The sequence below is a fragment of the Mobula birostris genome, chromosome 12 (assembly GCF_030028105.1).
Source record: "Mobula birostris isolate sMobBir1 chromosome 12, sMobBir1.hap1, whole genome shotgun sequence".
Lineage (NCBI taxonomy): Eukaryota > Metazoa > Chordata > Chondrichthyes > Myliobatiformes > Myliobatidae > Mobula > Mobula birostris.
In genome coordinates, this window is record NC_092381.1 from 40,641,544 (window position 1) to 40,667,443 (window position 25,900).

Genomic DNA, 25,900 nt, shown 5'->3' on the forward strand with positions numbered 1-25,900 from the left:
AGGTGATAATAAACAGCAAGTTACAATAACAGGTTTTCCTTCCAATGTGATATGGTGTTTCCATTAGAGAATCATTCAGAGCAATCCATTTTATAATAATGTCATTAAATCAGTTCTTTTTAAACAATGACTGCTGCTGCACTTTAATGGAGGTTTTGATTACTGACAGGGAGCTGTGAATAATTGTACACCTGACTGACATGAGAAAATTCTTTTTCTTCCCAAGACATGGTGCCGCATTATTTCCCATCATTTCTCCCCCCTCACACACACACACACACACACACACACACCCATTTTCAGATCATTTGACCTTCACATGGTTGCTGTATCTTGCTCCAAGATGTTATGCCAATGCTGAATTGAGAACAACCTGGAGCCACATGAGATGTAGTCCTGACGAAGGGTCTCGGCCTGAAATGTCGACTGTACCTCTTCCTAGAGATGCTGCCTGGACTGCTGCGTTCACCAGCAACTTTGATGTGTGTTGCTTGAATTTCCAGCATCTGCAGAATTCCTGGTGTTTGCGAGATGTAGTCCTTTATGTTTTTCTTCTCACGAGAATACCATTGGACAGACAGTGTACCAATGTACCAATTTATCTGGTAATATTGTTCTGTAATATTACTGGCACAGCATTTGTCTTGAAAGCTGCCTTAGTTGTCGATTTTACTGGGACATTGAAAGGAGAAATTACATAAGGCAGTCAACTCGGGTATGGTGTGACGTTGCATCCCTGTGACTAGTTCCAGTGTTTCACTGGCAAGAACTCTGGGTAGGTTTGCTCCACGAGCACACCAGGCAAACAACCATATTTCTGTTACACTTCTGATGAAAGGTCAACCATCAGATCTCGCAGCAGATGCTGCCTGGGTTGTTGTTTTCTCCTGTGATTTGGTTTGTTTTGTATCGATTACAACAAAGTCATCGATTCTGAACTAGCTTGTCCTGTGAAGACAAAGATTAGGGGTGGAAGACTGTTATTCTGGCAGGAGATATGTGACCAGTAGTCTTCTGCAAGTGTTGGTTTGTGTCAGTGATTTAGATGAAAATTATCAAGTTTGCAGATGATACCAAGATTGGACAGTGTAAAGGACTATCAAATAATACAGCAGCAGATAGAACATTTGCAGATATGGACAGAGAAGTGGCAGGTGGAGTTTAATCTGGACAAATGTGAGATATTGCTCTTTTTGGGGGGTGGGACTTACCTTCATTGGTAGTAGTGTTGAGTTTGAGAGAAAGGAAGTCATATTTCATCTATATAAAACTTTAAATCAGACCAGACTTAGAGTATTATATGTAGTTCTGGTCACCCTATTATAGGAAGGATGTGAAGACCATGCAGAAAAGGTGCTAAAAGGTGGGGTCTGTCCGCCAGAGAAAGCAGGATCTCCCAATGGCCACACGTTTTAATTCCACATCCCATTCCCATTCTGATATGTCTATCCATGGCCTGCTCTACTGTAGAGATGAAGCCACACTCAAGTTGGAGGAACAACACCTTATATTCCGTCTGGGTAGCCTCCAATCTGATGGCATGAATATTGACTTCTCTAACTTGCGCTAATGCCCCACCTCCCCCTCGTACCCCATCCGTTATTTATATACACACATTCTTTCTCTCTCTCTCCTTTTTCTCCCTCTGTCCCTCTGACTATACCTTGCCCATCCTCTGGGTTCCCCCCACCCACCCCTTGTCTTTCTCCCCGGACCTCCTGTCCCATGATCCTCTCATATCCCCTTTGCCAATCATCTGTTCAGCTCTTGGCTCCATCCCTCCCCCTCCTGTCTTCTCCTATCATTTTGGATCTTCCCCCTCCCCCTCCCCCTCCCACTTTTAAATCTCCTACTAGCTCTTCCTTCAGTTAGTCCTGACGAAGGGTCTCGGCCTGAAACATCGACTGTACCTCTTTCTAGAGATGCTGCCTGGTCTGCTGCGTTCACCAGCAACTTTGATGTGTATTGCCACAATACTCAAAGTGCAGTTTGACCAATGCCTTGTAAAATGTCAGCATAAAATCCTTGCTTATTTATTCTAGTCCTCTTGAAATGAATGCTAATGTTGCATTTGCTTTCCTTAGTACTGACTCAACCTGCAAGTTAACCTCTAGAGAATCCTACAAAATTGAGTTCCTTTGTACCTCTAGTTTCTGAATTTTCTCCCCATTTAGAAAATAGTTTATGCCTTTATTTCTTCTACCAAAGTGCATGACCACATACTTCCTTACACTATATTCCATTGCCACTTCTTTGCCCATTCTCATAATCTGTCTAAATCCTTCTGCAGACTCCCTGCTTCCTCAACGCTATCTGCCCCTTCATCTAAATTATGTAAAGTGAATTTGCATTAAATTTATTGCCTTATAGCAGGATGCAAAATCTCCCTTGAATCAAGACGTTCAAATAATGCTTGAAGATTCACTTTTTTAAAAAACAAGAATTTTTGTAAAGAATTTCAGGGTATTTCAGGGTAGTAATTTACACATTAAGAACAGTAGAAAGTTTGGTTTGAAAAACTGCAAAATCATTGTTCGTGGTTATTGTTGATAGTGTAGAAGATTGTCGTAGGTTCAATGAGACGGTGATGGGCTGCAGTGCTGGGCTGAGAGTTCAACCCTGAAAATTGTGAAGTGATTCACTTTGGAAGGTCCAATTTGAAGGCAAAATATAAGGTAAAGAGCAGGATTCTTAGCAGAGTGGAAGATCCAAGGGATCTCGGGGTCCACGTCCATAGATTCCTCAGGGTTATTAAGAAGGTGTATGATGAGTTGGTTTTCATTAGATGGGGGATTGAATTCAAGAGCCACAAGGTAATGTTGCAACTCTATAACACCCTACTTAGACCACACTTGAAATATTGTGTCCTGTTCTGATTGCCTCATTATAGGAAGGATATGGAAGCTTTAGAGAAGGTGCGGGAGATTTACCTGGATGTTGTCTGGATTAGAGAGCATGTCTAATGAGACATGAGGTTGAGTGAACTAAGGCTTATAACTTTGTAATGTAGGAGGATGAAAGGTGAGTTGATACAAACATAGAAACCCTACAGGACAATACAGGCCGTTTAGCCCACAGTGCTATGCCAAGCAGGTACTTAATTTATAAATTATCTAGGGTTACCCATTTTCCTCTATTTTTCTAAGCTCCATGTACCTATCCAGGAGTCTTTTAAAAGAAGCTGTCGTATCTGTCTCCACCACCATCACCGGCAGCCCATTCCACGCACTCACCACTCTGCGTAAAAAACGTACCCCTGATATCTCCTCTGTACCTACTTCCAGCACCTTAAAGCTGTGCCCTCTCATGTTAGCCATTTTAGCTCTGGGAAAAAGCCTCTGACTATCCACACAATCAATGCCTCTCATCATCTTATACACCTCTATCAGGTCACCTCTCACCCTCTGTCTCTCGAAAGAGACAAGGCCAAGTTCACTGAACCTATTCTCATAAGGCATGCTCCCCAATCCAGGCAACATCCTTGTAAATCTCCTCTGCACCCTTTCTGTAGTTTCCACATCCTTCTTGTAGTAAGGTGACCAGAACTGAGCAGAGTACTCCGTGGGGTCTGACCAGGGTCCTATATAGCTGCAGCATTAACTCTCAGCTCTTAAACTCAATCCCACGGTTGATGAAGGCCAATACACCGTATGCCTTCTGAACCGCAGAGTTAACCTGCACAGCAGCTTTGAGTGTCCTGTGGACTCTTACCCCATGATCCTTCTGATCCTCCACACTGCCAAGAGTCTATATTCTGTTGTCATATTTGCCTACCAAAATGAACCACCTCACACTTGTCTGGGTTGAACTCCATCTGCCAATAGACAGATATGTACAAGATAACAGGAGGCATAGCTCAACTGGACAGCCAGAGACTTTTTCACAGGATGGAAATGGCTAATACAAGGGAGCATAATTTTAAGATGATTGGAGGAAAATATATGTCAGAGGTAAGTTTTTTTTTTACATAGAGTGGTGGGTGTGTGGAACTGTCTTCCAGGAGTGGTGATAAAGAGAGGTACATTAGGGACATATAAGAAATGCTTAAATAAGCACCTGGACAATAAATAAAACTGGAGTGTTATGTAGAAAGGAGGGATGAGATTGATCTTAGGGTAGGGTTATCGGTCGGCATTACATCCTGGCCCAAAGGGCCTATACTGTCAGTTGTATTCTGTGTTCTTGAAAAAAGCATTCTTAATCAGTGCTAATCCACCACTCCACTCACACTCACACCCTTCTTTACATTGGCGACATAGTAGTGGAAACAGTTTCAAACTCCAAGGAGTACACATCTTGCACAACCTGTCATGGTCCCAGAACACATTCGGCACAATCAAGAAAGCTCACCAATGCCTCTACTTTTTGAGAAGGCTGAAGGGCGCTGCACTATACACATCAGTACTCTAAACCTTCTACAGATGTGCAGTATGGGTATCATAATGTATTGCTTCACTGCATGGTATTGTGGCTATCCCTCGAGGTTGAGAATGATGGTCTTCATTCTGAAGAAGTGGCCCACAGAGTGAAGACGCTTGGGCGTGTATTTGTTTAACGTGTACTTGATGTTGCACTCCAGGAAGCATACGATACTTCACAAACTAACCAACTGATTCCAATGGCATGGAAACCACGTCAATTGGAGCTGATGGATTTGTTGCAGCCTTCATCCGCTTTCACAGCCGTTGAGTTCGAAGTAACTTCGTCTGCCTGTTCCACCGTTGAGGTCTTGGCTGGATTGTTCTTTGTCAGGGACCTCACCCTCGACCTTACCGCCATGGGTGACCCTACCAGGAGCATAGCTCCAGACGGCATTGCTCTCGGGATCATAGGACCACACAGGCTTCTCCACCGCGACAAGGTGACAATCCATGGAGAAAGCATGGTATAGAAACTGCACTGGCGGACAGGAAGGATCTACAACAGGTAGTCACCAGCACCAGCCTACTCACCATCAAGGACATATATATGTAAAGGCGCCAGAAAAAGGCCACCACCCAACCTGCTCATAGTATCCACGCTAGGACAAGCAGACTCAAAAACAGTTCCTTTCCCCAATTTGTAAAGCTGATCAACACCTCCACCCACTAGCCCACCCCACCACCACTACTTTATCATTTCCTGTCAGAGTCACTGTCACCTTATATTCAGACCAGCATCACTTTATGGAATACAATTAATCTATTTATATATGCTGTTTCATGTGTTTGTGTTTATTGTGTTACTTTTTCATTATTATATTCTTTATTTTATTGTGACCTTGAGTGTGCTGCATCAGATCAAAAGCTACAATTATTTAATTTTCCTTTACACTTGTGTACTGGAAATGACATTAAACAATCTTGAATCATGATGAAGAATAATTTTTTAAGATACTGAAATAATACATGGAACTATTTCAAAGTTATTTTATGTAATTTTATGAAAATATAAAGAGTTATATTAAAGTCATTCAAAGTGAAATTAAAGTCATTTTATGAAAAGGTTTTTTTTTGCATTTTACTTATCCAAAAAGGAATCAGACTTTTCAGAGCCTCCACAATACCTAGAATTGAGCACTGGAATTCCTATATGTGAAGAAGTCATTGTGGGGACTCAACTAGTTTTAGACTAAGACCAATCTCTAGTTCAGGTGGTGATGAACATAATTTCTATTAAAATGTGCTATTCTTTAGTCCAAATTCCGCTGTTTGGGAGAAAATTACATCAAAGTTGTTGAATAGAAATGCTAACTTTTGAAATGTATTGTCTTTAGTTTTTAAGTTTTACAGTTTGAAACTCCTGACATAGTAATATGATTCATAATGATTATTATGTATCATCTTTTGCAATAACATATGATCATTATTCTTCTAATTGCACAGATGACAAGTGGTTTAAACATAACCTGCTTAGATATGTTACGTTTCACAGATTGACAGACTATTGTATATAAATTAGGTTGCATAGTACTGACTTTTTCAGAGCTACGTGATCCAAAATCATTGTAGCCTGGAGTATGTCACATCACTGAATATTTGTGGGTGGAATATGCCAATCATGCAATTGGACCAGACATTTCTGGTTGAGATCCACACTACCAAATATGATATTTTCCTAGACGTGCACCTAATGATGTAAGTCATCATTTGACACTTATTTGAAGGCTTCGTACATGAATTGAAGCTCCCAGATCCAAATAGTGATTGTTGTTTGGCTGTCACAGAACAACAAGGAACGTGGCCCATTCAATACTACCCTTAGATGCCATTAATCAGCATAGGTTGGCAGGGCATCAAACAATCCAAAGTTCAAAGTAAATTTATTATCAATGTATATGTTACCTTGAGGTACATTTTCTTACAGGCATTTACAGGAAAATAAAGAATGCAATAGCACTTATGAAAAAATACATACTTAAACAAAGACTGACAACAACCAATGTGCAAAGGAAGACAAACTATGCAAATAAAAGAAATAATACTGAGAACGAGTTGTAAATTGAGTCTGTAGGTCCAAATCCAAAACAACACTGGAGACTGCTCACACACCTCCTAAAATATTCAGACTGCATTCAAATTGGCAAAGAATGTTTCTTGCAGAAATTAACTATTGAGAAAATCATTAATGGGTATCCCAATAGACACCTGCTATGAACTGTCTTGCAGAGACACAGTAACTGGGTATTCACACGTCTGTTCAGATAACCTTCCTTCTATGCCCATCAGTTTCTGCCTCAATATATGATTTCTGAATTAGACAATTATGGTTTGATCTTTGTATGATGTGTGATATTAAGGAGAAAGAGTTGTGATTGACAGCTGCATATACGTAAGGTGATACATGAAAAAGGAATAGGCAGGGACAGGGTGTGCAGGGAATGGGAGGTGCATGAACCATATATCTCTCTCTCTGAGTGTCAACCACAAAAATTACTGTGCAAGTCAGCTTGATGGTAAGCAGTGTTGGCATGACTTTTTTCGGGCTCTGCTCTAATGTAGATAGGGTCTGTCTAATTTAGCAGCATTCATTGTTTCACTTCGAGAACCTTGGTGCTCTTTGCATGTCTCCACTTTCCTCCATGAAAGTCTAAATATGTGTTGCTAACTAGCTGTCTTGGGGAATCTGCCTTTAGGGCAAACTCAGATTGTTAGGCAGCATAGTGGTTGCAGCTGCAGTAAATTGGGACTGCTCCCATGCATACTCATATGCAGCCAATTTCACACTCTGGTAGAATCTGGTTTGTTGCTGGTTTTACACCAGATTCTAGCCAATAAACTTATGGTCATTGCTAGTCCTACAAATACACAATATTTTTTTTCATTCTGTAAAATCTGTGACGATTAATGTAGGGTTGATTTTAAATTGCTTTGGTAAATAATTTACCTCTAGGAATTAGGCGCATTACAAATCAAAAGTAACAAGAAGCACATGGATAAAGGAAAAATTGTATCTTTCTTTAGTACTGTAATAAGTTTCAGTATTCCACTGTGGTTAAGTATGTTAGCAACTGCTGGAGTGAACCTCCTCAAACTCACCATTGACCAGGCATTAGTTCTTGGATAAAAATCTGATAGTATTTTTAAGTGGAACATGTAAATTTTTTAACACCATTCACTCATTTTGCATGCCATTGGTCAAGGATGTGATGTTATCTCAGAATAGAAATATTCCACCATCCCATCTAATAAGTATTATTCTGCTGCAGCTATGGAAGGTTACAAGTTGCACTTAATTTAGGATTGGAATGACAGTACTCTCCTGGTTAACAATGAACTTTATTGAATCATAGGCTACCACAAGGTCTAAATGTTGAACATGGGTACATGCTTAGATGAATTAAGAGCGAATAGATTCAGAGATCAACTAGAGGGCAATTGTTTCTCTATAATTGTTAGACTGTAAATCTCTTTCAACTGCATCTTGTTCCATATGGCAGAATGTTTTCCTTCACATTTAAGAGTACAAGTCCTTTTCATAGCTGCTTTTTATAGGCCTCACTCCTGCCAATGTGTTCATTTAGCTCAGATGGATCACAAAATGAACTAAAGTCTATAACTTATATTTGATTCTGACAACTGCTGATACTGGAAATAATTTTCCACATGTGCTGCTGAGAAAACATGTTGAGATAAGTTGCATTATCTCCTGCTGATCATTGTGGTACAATGAATTCCTTGAGGGACTTTCTAGATTGAGTGTTGCAATTTTCCCCAGCTCCTTCTGTCCAGCCTAGGAGATGTTATATGTTTCTTGATGCAATCCTTTAGTTGAAATTTTGATAACCAAACTTCCTACTGGCTTTTTTGCATAGATTCTTTTAGGCCAGTAATGGCTGTTCCTGTTTATGATGTAAACCACCTACGATTTTGCTAGTACACCTTCCAAATTTGGCATTGCTTCTAGTACTTTGTCATTAATGATTCTATATGATAATTTAATTCCAATATGTTGCTTAAATTCTGGTTAACACCATTTAATGTGGCACATTTAACATGTTATAGACATTCAATGTTATTGTGTTTATTGTCCTTTTTTTTGCTATAGATAGCCAAAAACAGGCAAGTTTCAGCACTGGTTTCACACAATATGGCACTATGCTGAATTTTAACTCACAAGCAATAGTGCAAGACAATAATTATATAACCCCTTCCATAGCACAAAAGCATTAGGCATAGTATGAAGCTCAAAATTAAAATACAGAAATATTTGTTGTTCTGTATATAATAACATACTTTATACTTTATTGTTGCCAAACAGTTGATACTAGAACATACAATCATCACAGCGATATTTGATTCTGCGCTTCCCACTCCCTGGATTACAGATCGATAGTAAATATTAAAAATTTAAATTATAAATTATAAATAGAAAAATGGAAAGTAAGGTAGTGCAAACATTGAAGTGCACTCACAGAAAGCAAAGTCCAAGAGGTCAAGGCAGATTTTTAAAGAACTTTTTTTTTTTGATGAAGGTTACTGATTCAAGTCAGCTGTGGATATACTTTATTTATTTTTATTTCTTTAGCAGTACAGCGCTGAGTAGGCCCTTACAGCCCTTCGAGCCATATCATCCCAGCAACCCCCAACAATCTCAATTAACTTTAATCTAATCCTTAACCCTATACCTTAAACATTATCATCCCACGAGATCCCAAAATGATTTGAAAATATCAAAATTTGATTAATAGTTTTTAGTTGCCAAAGGTATTAGAATTATAGAACCAAGGTGGGTAGAAGGAAACTAGATCAGATACTGAATGACTAACTATTTCACTATTAAGTAGTTAACTTGCCAGGGGCTACATCCGCGGGCTTCTGTTTGAATCTGACCACAGCACCCACTTAGATTTTCCAGTCTTGAAAATTGACCTAGTTATCATCCAGCTGTTTTCACATGGGAATCAATTTGGAGGCATTTTGATAATGTTTATTGGTTTACCTTTTTATTTCTACATTCTGTCTTACATGATTACAGTCTCCAACTGCCACTGAGCTCCACTGCACCACCCCTTAGATTTTTGCTTCGAGTTAAAATTTAGCTTTAAAATCAGATGGGTTTGACATCTGTTTTTTCTCAATTCACACTCCACATAGAAAAATTACTGGTAATTGTATCCACTTTCTCTTCCAAATGTCATAATTCAAGAATTAATATCACTCAGCACTATCATGGTAATGTGTTCCATGCACCTGAACTGCACTGGCTGCAAGAACTTTCTCATTGAATGGGAGCTATCTGTAAGACAGATTTAAAGAAAAGTACTCTCTGCTCAAGGGTTAAAAAGAAGCAAGATTATTCTGAAAGAAATCCTTGCCACTAATGGAAAGATCGAAAGCCCCTATATCACTTAGTACATGTCTACTTCCACTTTATACCTAAGGCATTCATTGTCTCAACTTTGGCTTGGTTCAATCAAACACAAGCCTAACATACAGCATCACTTGTGCATCAGGACATTGAAATATGGCTACAATTAGCTCAGATACAGTTCAATTATGATAAACAGTGCAGCACCCTTTAAGCTATGATTAAAAGGCCTCCCCTTTGATAGAGAGACCTAATTTCACATTATTATTGCCGGGGCTTGATTATAAAATACTCTCTGAATTTACAGTGAAGAGATGGATGTCGGGGCGTCTTTATCATCTTCAGATCAGTAGTGATGCAAAGCTCTTCCCCCATACCATTCATTTTGATTTTTTCAGCGTGGCACTGCTATAGTCTGCCACACACAGCTGGGCAAAGTCACCCTTACAGTAACAGCATGATAAATTACTGCACCATAATGAAATGGAGACATCAGGCCTCCACGCTAAAACATAATCCAGCAAGATTGTACTGTCCTGAATGGAAGAGAAGAATCACTTCTCTTTCTGCTTCATCAAGAAAAGAATTACGCTCTGCATTTGCAGCTCCTTAAAGCTACATTGTACCATTCTGATTATTGTTACACCAGATATTAAAATGCCTTTTAAAGCATGAATTTTCTTACTAATTCAAAATTATTAGAATGGATTTTAGTATCTAGCTGAGTTACTTCCATTTATAAATACAGATCATATTTTTAGTGAGCATGCAAAGCTTCTCAGTTTTGACGTTAGGTTTTAATTTTCCTTTGATCTTCCTCTGTTCTCTTTCTTATTGTGGTTTTTTGTTCATTGAAATGTAAAAACTAACATTCTCATATTAAATTGCATGCATATCAATTTCTAAAATTTGTTTCAGACCATATCCAACGTAGCAATTTTATATTAACATGGTGTATGAAGACCAAGTATAAACATGCTTCTCAATGATTTTTAAAGATATTTCAGTTATATTGCAGTTTATTATGATGTCCCAGTATACATTTGTATTATTGAACACAGAATATGGGAGGTAACAAAAGAAATCAACCCTAGTTACCAATAAGTAAAACAAGTAAATTCACGGTTTAGTTAACTGCATGAAGTATTTCCTAAGGTAAGTAGCGGAGGTCTTGACAGACATCTGTAACATCTCTTTGAAACAGTCCACTGTCCCTGCAGGCTTCAAGGCCACCACCATCATTCCGGTGCCCAAGAGAGCAATGCTAACTAGCCTAAACATTAACCGTGCAGTGGCACTGACTTCAACAATCGTGAAGTGCTTGGAACGGCTGGTAATGGATCCTATAAAATGCCAACTTTTAGGTCCATTAGACCTATTCTAGTTTGCCTACCGCTCAAACAGGTGTACCGTTGATGCCATAGCCTTGGTCCCAACTAGAAAATGATGCCTGTACGCCAAGATGCCGTTCATTGACTTCAGCTCAGTGATTAACAGGATCACCCCTCTGAGGCTGGTGGATAAATTATCCTCATTGGAACTCAACGCCCCTCTCTGGAACTTAATCTTGAAATTCTTAACATACAGACCCCAATCAGTCCAAGGTGGCAGCAAAGTCTCAAGCTCCATCACTCTGAGCATTGGTGCCCCCCCCCAGGGTTGTGTACCCAACCCATTGCTGTTCATGCTGTTGACTCACTTCTGCACTCCCAGATTCAGCTCAAATCGCATCATCAGATTTGCCGATGATTCTACAGTGGTTGGCCTCATCAACAAAATGATGAGTCGGCATACAGAGATGAGGTTGAGAGGATTGTCAAATGCTACGAGAACAACAACCTGAGTCTCAATGTGGGCAAGAGGAAAGAGATTTACTGTAGACCTCGGGAAGACAAAGGTTGACCACTCTCTATTGTACATCAATAGCTGTGCTGTGGAGAGAGTGAAGAGCACTAAGTTCTTTGGTGTGCACATAATGGACAATCTAACCTGGACCCACAGCTCCCCGTCCCCATTCTGATAACTCTCTACAGGAACACTACTGAGAGTGTCCCGTCAGCGGGTTCTCCCTCCCCCTATTTGTAACATTTACTAGGAGTGTTGCCATCGAAGGGCGCAAAGTGTTGTTGAGTATCCCCACCACCCATACCACAATCTCTTTGAGCCACTACCATCAGGAAGGAGGTGCAGTAGCATTAGGACTATGACTGCCAGACTGTGTAGCAGCTTCTTCCCTCATGCTGTGAGACTAATGAATACTTTGCCACCACTGAGGTCTCATTAGGTCAGTGTGCTGTTTACTGTACTGATTACTTGTGCTGCATACATTTTGAATTATATTTTATTAACTTATTTATGGTAATATTTTGGTTACTGTGCTGTATTTGTGTGTTTTGTGTGTGCACTATCCTCTGGAAGAACATTGTTTGGTTGTATATGTACAGTCAGATGACAGTAAACCTGAATCTGAATAGAGGCAGAGTTCTCTTTGATACCCAAACTTTATCTCAATCTCTGATGTTGTTTATCTTACAAATGACTGCAACCGATGAAAATAGTAATCAAGCTATTCTTTCTCTGGATATGATGTTCATTCTACACCTTTTACATTTCTGTGGTTTGCTCCAATTGGATTGCTCAGGGATTTTACAGTTTAATAAATTGCTTTTCATGTAAAGGAGGTTATTTTCATTCCCCAATTCACGTTGCTTTGCTAAAGGCATCTCTAAGTATTTTTAAATATTGTTTCCTTCCTTCTAAACTGGACAGCCTTGCTTTAACCTAGCACTTGACATCTTTTGATCCATTAGAGTATTTATTAATGAACTTAAACAGTTTTGAATAAAAGGTTGCCTTAAAATTCAAATTAATTCCAAATGGGTACAAAGCAGCCACCCAGCATTAAGTTGTAAAGAGCATTTTTTTGCAATGCATTTTTGCTGTATTTGTTTTCTCAGATTTAAAAAAAACATCAAAATGTGTCAAAATGTACATTTTGTAGCTTTCTCAGATGGCACAACCTGAAGTCTATTCAACACACAAGCGGATGATTTAACATCTGTTGCTGCGCCTACAGTCATGCAGGACCGAAATAGGCCCTTTAACTCACCACATCCATGCCAACTATCAAACATTTGACCAGCAGTTCATGACTAAAACAGGAGATGGAAATTCTTCTTCCCTTGATCTTCTAGAAATGATAGTCTTTCAGTATTGATGCATTTTCAATATGTAGTTTTCACACAGCCATTTCAGTCACAAGCCCACCCCTTCCATAACTCACAAGGACTCAGCTACTACTGAACTGATGTGGCACAATTTTGCAAATCAAAATGTGTTGGCCAGCTCAGCAAGTCATGGAAAAGAGGCAAATGAGGGGAGAGAGGACAGAGGTTATAGAGCTGATTGGGGTCGAGGGATGATGTTCTGATATGGTCACTGTGGCTGAACTAAAACTTTGTCAGAGACCTTGCAGTTTTATTGCCTGGATGGGTGTCTGGGATTGAAGGGGGAGATAGATGGGAAATGGAAGATCATTAAGTACCATGAGCGATTTAGTCTGCCACTTCGTTGTGAAGTTATTATGGTTACTTTGATTAATTTTTCTGGCATCACTCCAGAAGCAGATTTGAATGGGTAATGATAACATTTATGCATGGACACACATGATTTACACCAAAAAGTGCCTGATTGAATTTTTGGAATGACATGACACAGCCAGTAAATAGTTGTTATCGTAAGTTGTGCTGGCAATTGCATGGTCCTGGAATTAACAGCACTACATGATCTAATTTTTAGCCCCATGCCTTTTCCTTTGATACTACACCTGATACCTCAGCTGCTTCTGATAATTTGCCACTTATAAGGAACGTGAAGCAAATGTTAGTCAAGGATAAGATTCAAAGCTGTAATCGTTCAGCAAACTGCAAGTATATTTCTTTTCCACTCTGTAAGTCAATCTTGCAATTGGCCTTCAAACTTCATGGCAGTGCTGATCACCTCGTTGAACAGTTTAAACAATGAAACTCATTTCTTGCTTGTCTTTATTGAAACACAAGTATCCATTTTAATAAGATCGCAGAGTTACTCAGCATTTTCCAAAATTAGTTATTCAGTTGTATAGTATGACATTAACCTGGAATTTGTTTTTAGCGCATTGAAGGTTGGGAATCAAGAGGTGATAGAGAAGTCCTTCACAATCTAAGGAGAATTAATAAATGTTTAAATTAAATACTTCGTTTACATGAAGATATCAATTGCAAACTAAGAGTTTGGCATGGACTGGAAGGGCCGACGTGGCCTGTTTTTGTGCTGTAATTGTTATATGGTTATTGTTATATGGATAAAATTTCAGTAGTTGTCATTTCTTCAGCTGTGTAAAAGGGGTGGGGTTATTGAACATAATGTAACAAATGTATCTATCGATAAAGGAACACTTATGTTCCTACAACACACACAAAATGCTGGTGGAATGCGGCAGGCCAGGCAGCATCCATGGGAAGAGGTACAGTCGACGTTTCGAGCCGAGACCCTTCATCAGGACTAACTGAAAGAAGAGATAGTAAGAAATTTGTAAGTGGGAGATCCAAAATGATAGGAGAAGACAGGAGGGGGAGGGATGGAGTTAAGAGCTGGAAAGCTGATTGGCAAAAGGGATACAAGGCTGGAGAAGGGAGAGGATCATGGGACAGGAAGCCTAAAGAGAAAGAAAGGGAGAGGGGAGCATCAGAGGACGATATAGTGAGAGGGACAGAAGGAGAAAAAGAGAGAAAGAAAGGGGAAAAAATGAAAAATAATAAATAAATAAGGGATGGGGTTCAAATCTCTTACTATCTCTTCTTTCAGTTAGTCCTGAGAAAGGGCCTCGGCCCGAAATGTTGACTGTACCTCTTCCTGTAGATGCTGCCTGGCCTACTGCATTCCACCAGCATTTTGTGTGTGTTGCTTGAATTTCCAGCATCTGCAGATTTCCTCGTGCTTTTGTTCCCATTTCAGCAAAATGAATCCATTCTGTAAAAGTCATTTTGTTTTATCCTTAGAGGTAAAGGTAAAAATAAATCACTGAATTAAGCAAATTTTGAAGGCTTAAAGAAGTAGAGACAGAAAATCTCCATAGATAAGGCATTAAAAAAAAATCCTCGTAGAGGGATCAGAAGTGGAGAGACTGAGCAATTCCAATTTCCTGGATGTCAAGATCTCTGAGGATTCAACATATCGATGGAACTCTAAACAAGACAGCGACTATATTTCATTAGGAGTTTGAGCAGATTTGGTTTGTCACCTGAAACACTCAAACTCCTACTGATGTACTGTGGAGAGGATTCTGACAGGCTGTATCACTGTCTGGTATGGGGGGGGGGGGGTACACTGCACAGGATCAAAAGAAGCTACAGAAAGTTGTAAAATTAGTCAGCTCTATCATGGGTACTAGGCTCCGAAGTATCCAACATCTCTAAGGAGTGGTACCTCAGAGACTTTTAAGAGTTGTTTTGATAGGCACGAGAATGTGAGTAAAATGGAGGAATATGGACATTGTCTAGGCATAAGGGGTTAATTTAGTTGGCAGTCACCCAGAACGTGTCCTCTTCGCATTGTTACTGTCATGAATGAAGTACAGAAGCCCGAAGGCACACACTCAGTGATTCAGGAACAGCTTCTTCCCCTCTGCCATTCAATTCCTAAATGGACATTGAACTCTTGAACACTACCTCACTTGTTTATTATTTTGCACTATTTTTAATTTAACTATTTAATATACATATATACTAACTGTAATTGATTTACTTATTTATTTTATTCTGTATTGTCATATATTGCATATTTCACGACATACGCTGGTGATACTAAACCTGATCCTGAAAGTAAAGATTTGCCTCACTGTAATGTAGAAAGCATTTAAATAGTAATGCTTGCTGATTTGTGAGCAAGACAATTTTTTGATGTCCCCTAAGTTAGCTTTCCATTTCTCTCCAAAGTATTATCTTTCACCAGGAGAAATCCATTCTTTAAAATGGAATAAATTACAACTTTGGTATAGGCAATGAACCAGTCAGGAAGGGTAGCTCCAAAAAGATTCACTGATTCAATAGTTTATCAGATGAAATGAAGCAAAGGCAATAATGGACTGGGTAATCACAGTAAAATTAAACTAAATGTAAGCTGGTAAGGTTTTTTTCTTTAGTTCTTCCAAAGCTGCATTAACAAGCCACAGGTTCAATGGCAAGTAGCTTTTTATTTAAGCAACACACATCAAAGTTGCTGGTGAACGCAGCAGGCCAGGCAGCATCTGTAGGAAGAGGTGCAGTCGACGTTTCAGGCCGAGACCCTTTATCAGGACGAAGGGTCTCGGCCTGAAACGTCAACTGCACCTCTTCCTAGAGATGCTGCCTGGCCTGCTGCGTTCACCAGCAACTTTGATGTCTGTTGCTTGAATTTCCAGCATCTGCAGAATTCCTGTTGTTTTAGCTTTTTATTTACATTTTTTAGCCATACATTGTCATTTAAAGGAGGAATCTACATGGGGGCATTTTCCCCTTCTTAGCTATTGTATCTGATTTTGAACACTGAAGTTTGCAAATGGAAAACCTGGAATATTCCCTTTGTATATATTTCACTGTTTTGAAATGCAAGATATTATATACATCTGTAAGTCATTCAGTTCCAATCTCAAACTTTGGGTGCAGCACAGAATTCAGCATAGCAGCATATGACTAGAACATAAAATATAGAATAGTACAGCACAGGAACAGGCTCCTCAGCCCACAATGTTGGGCCAAAACAAATAAACTATGAATGAAATGGCCAACTAAACTAATCTCTTATGCCTACACAATGTCCATATCCCTCCATTTTCCTCATGTTCTTATGCCTATCAAAACAACTCTTAAAAGTTTCCATTGTTATCTACCAATACCACCAACCCAGTTACTCTGTGTATACCCTTCACACCTCCTTTGAAATTACTCCCTCTCACCTTAAATGCGTGACCTCTGGTTTTAGACATCTCAACCCTGAGTAAAAGACACTGTCTACTCTATTTCTACCTCTCCTAATATTACATCAGATCTCCCCATAGCCACTCCAGAGAAAACAACCCAAGTTTGTCCAATCTCTCATTATAGCAAATGTCCTCTAATCCAGGAAGCATCCTGGTAATCCTCTTATGGACCCTCTCCGAAGCCTTGACATTCTTTCTATAATGAGGCAACCAGAACTGTATGCAGTACTGCAAATGAGCCCTAACCAGAGTTTCATAATGCTGCAAAATAACTTCCTGACATTTGGACTCAGTCCCTTGACAAATAAAGGCAAGAATGTCATATGCCTTCTGAAGCTTCAATAAACCTATGTAACCACTTTCAGGGAGCTATGAACTTGGACCCCAAGATCCCACTTCTCCTCAACATTGTTAAGAGTCTTGCCCTTAACAGTGTCTCTTTACTCTTGACCTACCAAGGCGCAACACTTCACCTTTGGTCATGTTAATTCCATCCGCCATTTTTCTGCCCATATCTGCAACTGATCTATACCCCGCTCTATTCTTTGCCAGTCTTCTACAACACCACCAATCTTCATATCAGCTGCAAACTTACTAAACCATCCATCTACATTTTCATCCAAATCATTTATATGCATCACAAATAGCAGAGGTACCAGTACAGATACCTATAGAACAACACTAATCACAGACCTCCAGCTAGAATAAGTCCCTTCAACCACTACCCTCTGACTTCTGTGGGCAAGCCAGTTCTGGATCCAAACAGCCAATTCACCATTGATCCCATGCATTCACTACTTTTGCCTTTAGTTCACATAAATTTCAGAAGCAAGTCTTGCTCGACCAATTTTTTTTTGAAGCAGTAACAAAAATAAAATAGATGTTCTGGGAGATGTAATTTTTCCAGATTACTGGAAGGCACCACATAATTGATTAGTAAATTAAGTCTCTTTTTTTTTCTTTTCCCCTCCCCCTTCCCTCTTCTATTCCCAACTCTGGCCTCTTACCCCCTTTCTTCACCGGCCTGTTACCTCTCCTTGGTGCCTCTCCTTCTTCCCTTTCTCCAGCCCTTTCCCTTTCCATTCCACCTGGCTTCACCTATCACCTTCTTGTGGTCCTCTTCCTCCTCCTCCCGTTTACTCTGGTGTCTTCCCCTTTCCTGTCCAGTCCTGATGAAGGGTCTCAATCCAAAACATCAAATGTTTATTCATTTTCATAGATGCTGCCTGACCTGCTTTGTTCCTCCAAAATTTTCTGTGCTATACTTGAGGAAAGTTGTATCAGTGATTTTAAAGTAGAGGTAAGGTAAGCAAATAAGGGGGGCAAAGGTTATTTTGATATGGTTAAATGAGGGAACACATCAGGGTTCATGAGTGGAGCTTCTGGTTTTAGGGAGAAATTTTTCAACTATTATGTTCAGAGGTCTTTTGGAAACGATCATTGCTGTATGATTGTAACAATGCTAAAGGAGACCATTCAGCCCATTAAGTCTGTGCCGGATCTAGGGGACCAATTCCCTTAATCTTATTTTCTTTTATCTCTATTCTCTCTCACATGCTCATCAACTCACTTTGATTTTTTTGCCATTCACCTGTGCTAAGGGGGGGGGGGTCATTTACAGTAGCCAAGTAACCTACCAACACATTTTTGAATCATGGAGCATCGGGGAGTAATTAATGTGATCACAAAGAGAGTACTGCAAGTGCTGCACAGACAGCATCTGAGATCAGGATTAGACTCAGGTCACTGGAGCTTTGAGGCTGGGCATTAACCGCTGCACCAGAGTTGATGAGGATAGGTTTTGTTATGTAATTTTCAATTGCTAGATGAAGCTTTACATTGAAAACAGGACTCGATGCAATTGTAAATCACCAGAAGCATCTTTTTTTTTAAATGCCTCATTAACATTAAAATTAGTCTGTAAGCTAACATGCTTGGACACCAGTTAATAGAAATCTTTTCAGTGGACGTTTGTGCAGCAGATTCATTTCAGTTCTGAAAGATGAATGAACTTTTCCTCCATACCTGCTAAACATTGTGTTTCAGCCATCCATGTATTTAACCATAAAATAAAAAACAAGGTACTAATTAATCTTAATTCAGTAGGCCTTTCTGCACACTCTAGCATACAACAGGTGAAATGTTTAAATACGCACTTAGTGGCCACTTTCTGTAGGTACTCCTGCTTGTTAGTGCAAGTACCTAATCAGCCAATCGTGTGGCCATATTTCAATATACACAAGCATGCAGACATGATAAAGAGGTTCAGTTGTTGTTCAGACGAAACATCAGACTGGGGAAGAAATGTGATCTAAGTGACTTTGACTGCGGAATGATTGTTGGTGCCAGACAGGGTGCTTTAAGTATCTCAGAAACTGATCTCCTGAGAATTTTATGCACCACAGGCTCCAGTGTGTACAGAGAATGGCATGAAAAACAAATAAAAATACAGTGAACAGCAGTTCTATGAGCAAAAATATCTTTTTAATGAGAGAGAGGTCAGAGGAGAATGGCCAGATTGGTTCAAGCTTACAGGAAGGTGACAGTAACTCAAATAACCTGGTGTTACAACAAGGGTGTGCAGAAGAGCATCTCTGAACACACAAGTTGAACCTTGAAGTGGATGGGCTACAGCAGCAGAAGACCACGAACATACAGAAATACAACTCAGTGCCCACTTTATTAGGTACTCCCCGTACCTAATAAAGTAGCCACTGAATGTATATGCAAAAAGGTTTAGCATGTTTCCCACCAAGCAGTAACGGCTGATCACAAAATGTGCAGTGACAAAGTCTCATTAATTAATAGAGATTGAGTCTCTCCTGCCACTGTGCCAGTCACATATTTGCTGATGATGCCATCATTAAAGACACTGCACCCCAAAACTTGCTTTTCATCTTAAGAGGCAACAAACTATACTTGGGCAACACACACAAAATGCTGGAGGAACTCCAAGTCAGGCATCATCTATGAAGAATGGGCCAAGACCCTTCATCAGGACTAGAAAAGAGCTGGAAGAAACCAGGATAAGGTGGTGGAGGGTAGAGGAGGAATACAAGCTGGCAGGTCATAGGTGAAATCAGGTGAAGGGGAAGGTACATGTGTGCAGGAGAGGAAATGAAATAAGTTAGCAGATGATAGGTGGAAGATGTAAAAGCTAAAGACAGTGGTATCTGATAGGAGAGGGGCACTGGATAAGAGGAGAAGGGCTTGGGGGGGGGAGGGAAATGGAATGAGGAATAGAAAACAGGGAGGGGGTGGTGGTGGGAGAAGAATACTGGAGTTCCAGGTGGAATATGAGGTGTTGCTCCTCCAACCCGAGCGTGGCCTCATTCTGGCAGTAGAGAAGCTGAAGACCAACATGTTGGAATGAAATTGGGAAGTGGAATTGAAATGGGTGGTTGCCAGGATATCCCACCTTTTTACGCAGACAGAGCAAAGGTGCTGGACAAAGCGGTCCCTTTGAATTTCCTTCAATGATAAGGAACATAGCAATAAAAATTTCCTCACTGCATTCTAGCATTGCACAGTTTATGAACACAGCAAAATGTTTTATAACCTGTGTTATGAATCTTAATACACGTAATGCTATTCTACAGTATTAAACCCAATAACTTATTTTGATCGTATCCTGAAGCTCTGTGTAATCAAATCCTTTTTTAATGAGGTTTGAATAGAGTTTTGTTTAAGCAAATTTTCAATGGCAGCTCTTATTTTGTTAATATCATTAATCTGTCCACCCTATTATGGAAGTTGACAGTGCTCTTTTTTTCTGTCTAGCTCATGCAAAATATATATTTGTATGTATGTTAAATCTATGGATCTGAAGGCAGAGTCCCGAAAAGCTATTACTGAACAATTAATCCCACGAACAAAAGGCAGGTCAATTTGGTGGTGGCGTAGGGTAGGGAACAATAAAAAAAATATTGTTCACCCAGTAAAGATATTTGATATCTTCAATGTAAGTATTAGGCAGAAGTGGACCTTAATGTACTACATGTCTATGTATTACATTACTGCAGGAATGGGAGGTAGAATATTGGTACTCACTTTATTCAGAGACATTGGGTGGTCAAGTATTCTATCCCCAATCTGTAAATGTAGTGCCCTCTTTTTTGAAGACTTCATGACTTTAAAAAAAACTCCTGCATCCACTGCTACCTTATCAATAACAGGTTTCACAAGCTACAGCTGTTTCAGTGCATTCCCTTCTCCTCCCCACTCTTCCATTTCCTACACTGAACTGAGGACCCCATTGCTTACCTGGGGTTTATTCAACTGCAAGCCTCCCATTACACTGCTTGGATCACTGCACTGGAGATCATCTGTTGATACAAGGCAGTAAAATTTCTCACTCTCCGTGGCAGAAAGTGGAACCAGCAAATAGCATAATGAAGGTCTCCAGCTGAGTGAGTAGTTGCACCCATCTGGCTGCTTTCCAAGCTGAAGAACAGGTAAATGTCACCAGTTAATACATCAAATGTGCCAGCCCATACATCAAATGTGCCAGCCCATGAATGGATTTACGACTCTACAGGAGATCAATACAAAAACAGCAGAAATTATTGTCAGGCAGGGAGCTTAAGGCAAGGAGTAAACTGTCTGTTGAACAATAATTCAAGAAAGCAACACTTGTGAATTAGGAAGGATCTAGTTGGAAAAGAAAGGTAACATAATCTTTATTAACATTTCAGTCTTTTCCCCTCCAGATGTGATTCTGGCTTTGGGCAGTGTCCATCTCAAGATAAACCAAGTAGAAGAATCAAATTAAAGGGTAGAGGAAGGCAAGGTTCATTTTATTACCTGCTGAGTGTTGAATGATCAATATAAACTCCTTACTTCTTTCCCACCCCTGGTGACGCATAGTTCTTCGGGTAAAGAAATTAGACTCAATTCTCTTCCTGCCACATCCTCCACCAGCACCCCAAAACGCTAGCGTCAAAGACACAAGAGATTCTCCAGATGCTGGAAATCTTGAGCAACACACAAATTGCTGGAGGAATTCAGCAGGTCAGGCAGTACCAAGGGAAGGGAGTAAACAATTGACATATTGGACCAAGACTCTTCATCAGTCCTGCTCTGAATGAGACTCTGCTCCTTCCTACAGTCCAAGGCCATTTGTCACTCAACAGATGGTTACTGGCTCAGGAAGCAGCAAGTGCCTCTGCTGCCATCTTGCAAGCTGGAGGCAGTGTTGGCAATTATGTAATTAATTCTGATCAAATAATTCACTCAGGATTTCAGCGCATGGTTCATTTGTTCTGTAATGTTCTAGTCTGTGCTTGTTTTATCTTTACACTGCAAAAACTGAAACTATCAATACTTTTTATTCCTCAAACAGATGACTGCAAGAATATTGCCAACATAATGAAGGAACTAGCACGAAGGGGGTTCACATTCAAGCAAACTGGATCTAACCTCTGAAAAAACAACTTGGCTTGCTGCTTTGGAAATCCCATGAAGATAGTGGGAACAGTTATTTAATCATATATAGCATGTAACCTGTTGTCAGAAGCAAGGACTAGTTTCATTATACAGGAATGATCAATTACATTAGTATCACACTAAGATATTCATCGCCTCATAAAGTGTACAACAGTGCCACTGAATAGCATTACGTACCATTTTTATTTGAAAGCTTCATCTTATCCTTCACCCAACAAACAAGCTTATTTTTCTAAATTATCAATAATCCTAAAATATCAAAAGGAAAATTATTATTTTTAATCACATCTCAACCTGTTTTTCTTTAGAATTGTGGTTTATAGGTGTCCAGGCAATAAACTTCTGAAGGGTTTTACCCCACGCTCTGCAGATTTCCTGGATCCTCCCTGGAAGTGGCAGATTAGCCCTGTCTCTGCAGTTCTGCTGGAAACTCACCTATAGAGAGAATGATGCTGGACAGGGGCTATACTTTGCCTTTTTTTATCCTTTGTGGCAACATTCATATTTGTGTTCACTATACAAATGGAAAATTCTCCATTTTCTCCTATTTTCCATTATATACTTGCATTTTTCTTTATATATCATCTAAGAAATCTAAGAGGAATTCACTTTAAAGTAAAATGTTTCAAAATGTGTTTGATTGCTCTCATATTTTTCAGAAATTTCTATATTGCTTTGTTACATAAATTGCTTTCAAGTAGTAAAAGAGGGAAAATAAAAGTTGTTATTCTTTTGTGGAGGTGGAAGTTGAGAGACCTGCATTGACAGTTATCACATTAACGTAACAGGAATGTTTGAAAATTGATGAGGAAAATTCATTTCAAGTGAACTTTTTGGAATTTATGGGGCAAAGAAAAAGGATCGAATAACATGTCAGCAAACAGTTGAAGCAGTTGATGGTTGATTGTTGGTTATCAATAAAGGAATAACATTCTTGGTTCAAACTTTATCTTCAGTCCAATGTAATTAGTTCTTCCGTAACTCTTACTGAATCTAATTAACTCATTTAATTATTCCTTTGCTACAACAGGCATTCATGAAAACTACATGTTGACCAAATCTTATCATGTAAAATTCTTTTGTAATAAAAGTTGGTCTGAAGTACAGTTATTTCGTAGTATACTTTCCATACTGTTGTTTAATAGTGTGCCAGGGTACTATCTCATTTTCATGATTTGCTAGTCAAGTTTGCTCTGTAACAGAGGCAGTGAAATTTTATAGTATAGGCAACACATGCACAACATCTGATCAAAGAAATTGAACTCTTACCTGCCAAACGAACTGAATAATATATTTTTTATCTCCTGTGTGAGAACTTTCAGCAATCTAGAAAAAATATATAAATGCCACTCATTCCAAATGTATTCACACATTATTAACCTTCACTATTATTGAACTTTTAGATGTGACTGTAAAGCAAAATGGATTGTACTTCTCATGTTGCAAACACAGAAACAAATTAAACATTTCCACACATCAGGGTCTAATGACATTTCTCTGGAACTGTAATTGTGGGATTGTTGTCCAGCTGGAAGGAGAAATCAATATTTGTGCCATTGAGTTAGAGGCTACCCAGACGGAATACAAGTTGTTGCTCCTCTACCCTGAGGGTGGCCTCATTGTGGCACACGCTAATGCATAGACCTAAACATTGGAACGGAAATGGGAATTAAAATTTGGCTACCAGGAAGTTCCACTTTTGGTGGCTGGAGTGAAGGTGCTTAACAAAGTGTCCACAGTTCCTACCCTGGTCTAATGAAATTACTGACCACACTATTATTTCTAGGTTTTTGTCAGGAATTTTGATTGATAAAGATCCTTGTAAGAGTCTCACACCCAAAGGATAAGACTAACCCTAGTGAAACAACAACTGTAAAATCTGTGTTTCCCTGAAAATATCACATAAAAGAGATTTGTTTTGAGTATTTTGGTTACATCTTATGGCTGGATTGCACAACCTACCTAGTAGTATGATACAATAATAATTTAGCCCATGTACTTGCCAAGTGGCTACTCTTGAATAGCATCTGCAGATTTCCTCGTGTTTGCACTCTTAAATAGCTGCTCACTCTTCTTATACAAGTGAGAAAGTGCTTGATTTTATAAAGTTCAGTAAGTAATGATATACAAATTACATCATAAAATAATTAAGTCTAGGCAATGAAATCGACGAACAGTAGATAGATACCCAACGGATCTTTTCAACATTTCTGTCTTTTTTGACCTTCTAAAACAAATAACCAAAACATTCATAGATCATAAGGGAACTTCATAAAATATTTAATAATCCTAATGTCAGGTGAAAAATTGTAACCAATTCACTAAAACTTGTGTTTACTTCATCCTTTAATTAACTTATGAATTACCCCATTGATGTATTTGCATAATTGACATCAATGCTTCTGCCACTTTTAAAATGACGGATCATTTAAAGCTGAAAGATTACCACTGTTGCCATTCACCCCAAATCTCTACCCAACTTGGTTATAAAAATAGAATATTTTGTCTGGAACAAAAAATCATCTAGTTTATTGTCTAAAATGTTTCAGTGATTTATGAAATTAGCATTAAATACTAAGTTACAAATAAACAGCTGAAAGTTATAGTGAGGCCTCCTGCATATTGATGCAGCCGCTGATCAACTTTGAATAGCAACACAGTCACACAGTAAAGAGAGAGGACTTACCAGAGAGAATGAGGTTGCAGTTTACATATTGCAAGACTCTGAAATCCATTACATTACTAAAGGTTGATGAAAATTAACAGCTACTCAATTTTAAATTAATATACTCATCAATTTGAAAAGCCACATGATTTTCAGTGTAACAAAAGTTTTGTAATGCAATGTTTTGACTTTCTTCAGTGGTAAGGTCCTCGATTCGTAGAGGGATACTGTACAGAAACAAGTCCTCAGCCTACTAACTCCATGCTGACCATCAATTGATGTAAAATTGAGTTAAGCCAAATTGGATTCAATTGCTTTTCATTCTGGAGTCATACCAAGTCAGTCATCAAATTGAATCAGCACTTTTAGTTGTGAATGGTTCTTCCTACCCCAATTTTGACAAAAAGCAAGCATGGGATGATTTCATTTAAATCACTCTCAAGAAAACCAAAAAAATGACAAAAGTATATAGATAGCTCTGCTCGCAGGAACTAATCATCATCCACCATACCCCTACGCTGTACTACATGCAATTCTACTGTTATGCCACTTCTATGCCCCTCATCTTAATGCCAGTGCAGTCAATATATATTACTGCCATTGCCACTCCCACCTGCACCTTAGTAATGACAAATGGCCTCCCCAATCCATTAACTGATTGGGATAAACTCCTCTCAGCTAAAGTCAAGGACCAGCATGATGCCCAAACCACCCAACAATATAAAAATCACAAAAACTGCTGCCACACCCTGGTTAAGATTTTTACTGCTATGCTGTAGGTATTTCATCTTAACAGTTCTGTAAGAGCAGTCTATTCTGCTTTTAGCATGTCTGGGTTTGAGCTAAAGATAAGGGGCTATATTGTTCAACAGGAATGTTGTGTCAGCCAATCAGGATGGTGAAAGTGGGAGTAGGTTCTAGAGAACGCTGGGTGGAGAGGTTTTTGTGATGGGAACTGTTGTGGGCTGAGGTCTTTTTGGCCGGCGTTGGGAGAACACAGGAGG

At 39.2% G+C, this 25,900-nt stretch overlaps 1 protein-coding gene across 2 annotated transcripts in view; it reads left to right on the forward strand.

Moving 5' to 3' along the window:
• Positions 1-23,341, forward strand: part of LOC140206310 (ERI1 exoribonuclease 3-like) — a 359,410-nt gene extending 336,069 nt beyond the window's left edge. For both annotated transcript variants that reach the window (XM_072274643.1, XM_072274644.1), the window contains exon 8: positions 22,128-23,341. In XM_072274643.1, the coding sequence (XP_072130744.1) occupies positions 22,128-22,210 (83 nt within the window). In that variant the 3' untranslated portion in view covers positions 22,211-23,341. The remainder of the gene's footprint in view (positions 1-22,127) is intronic.
• Positions 23,342-25,900: the final 2,559 nt, after the last annotated feature.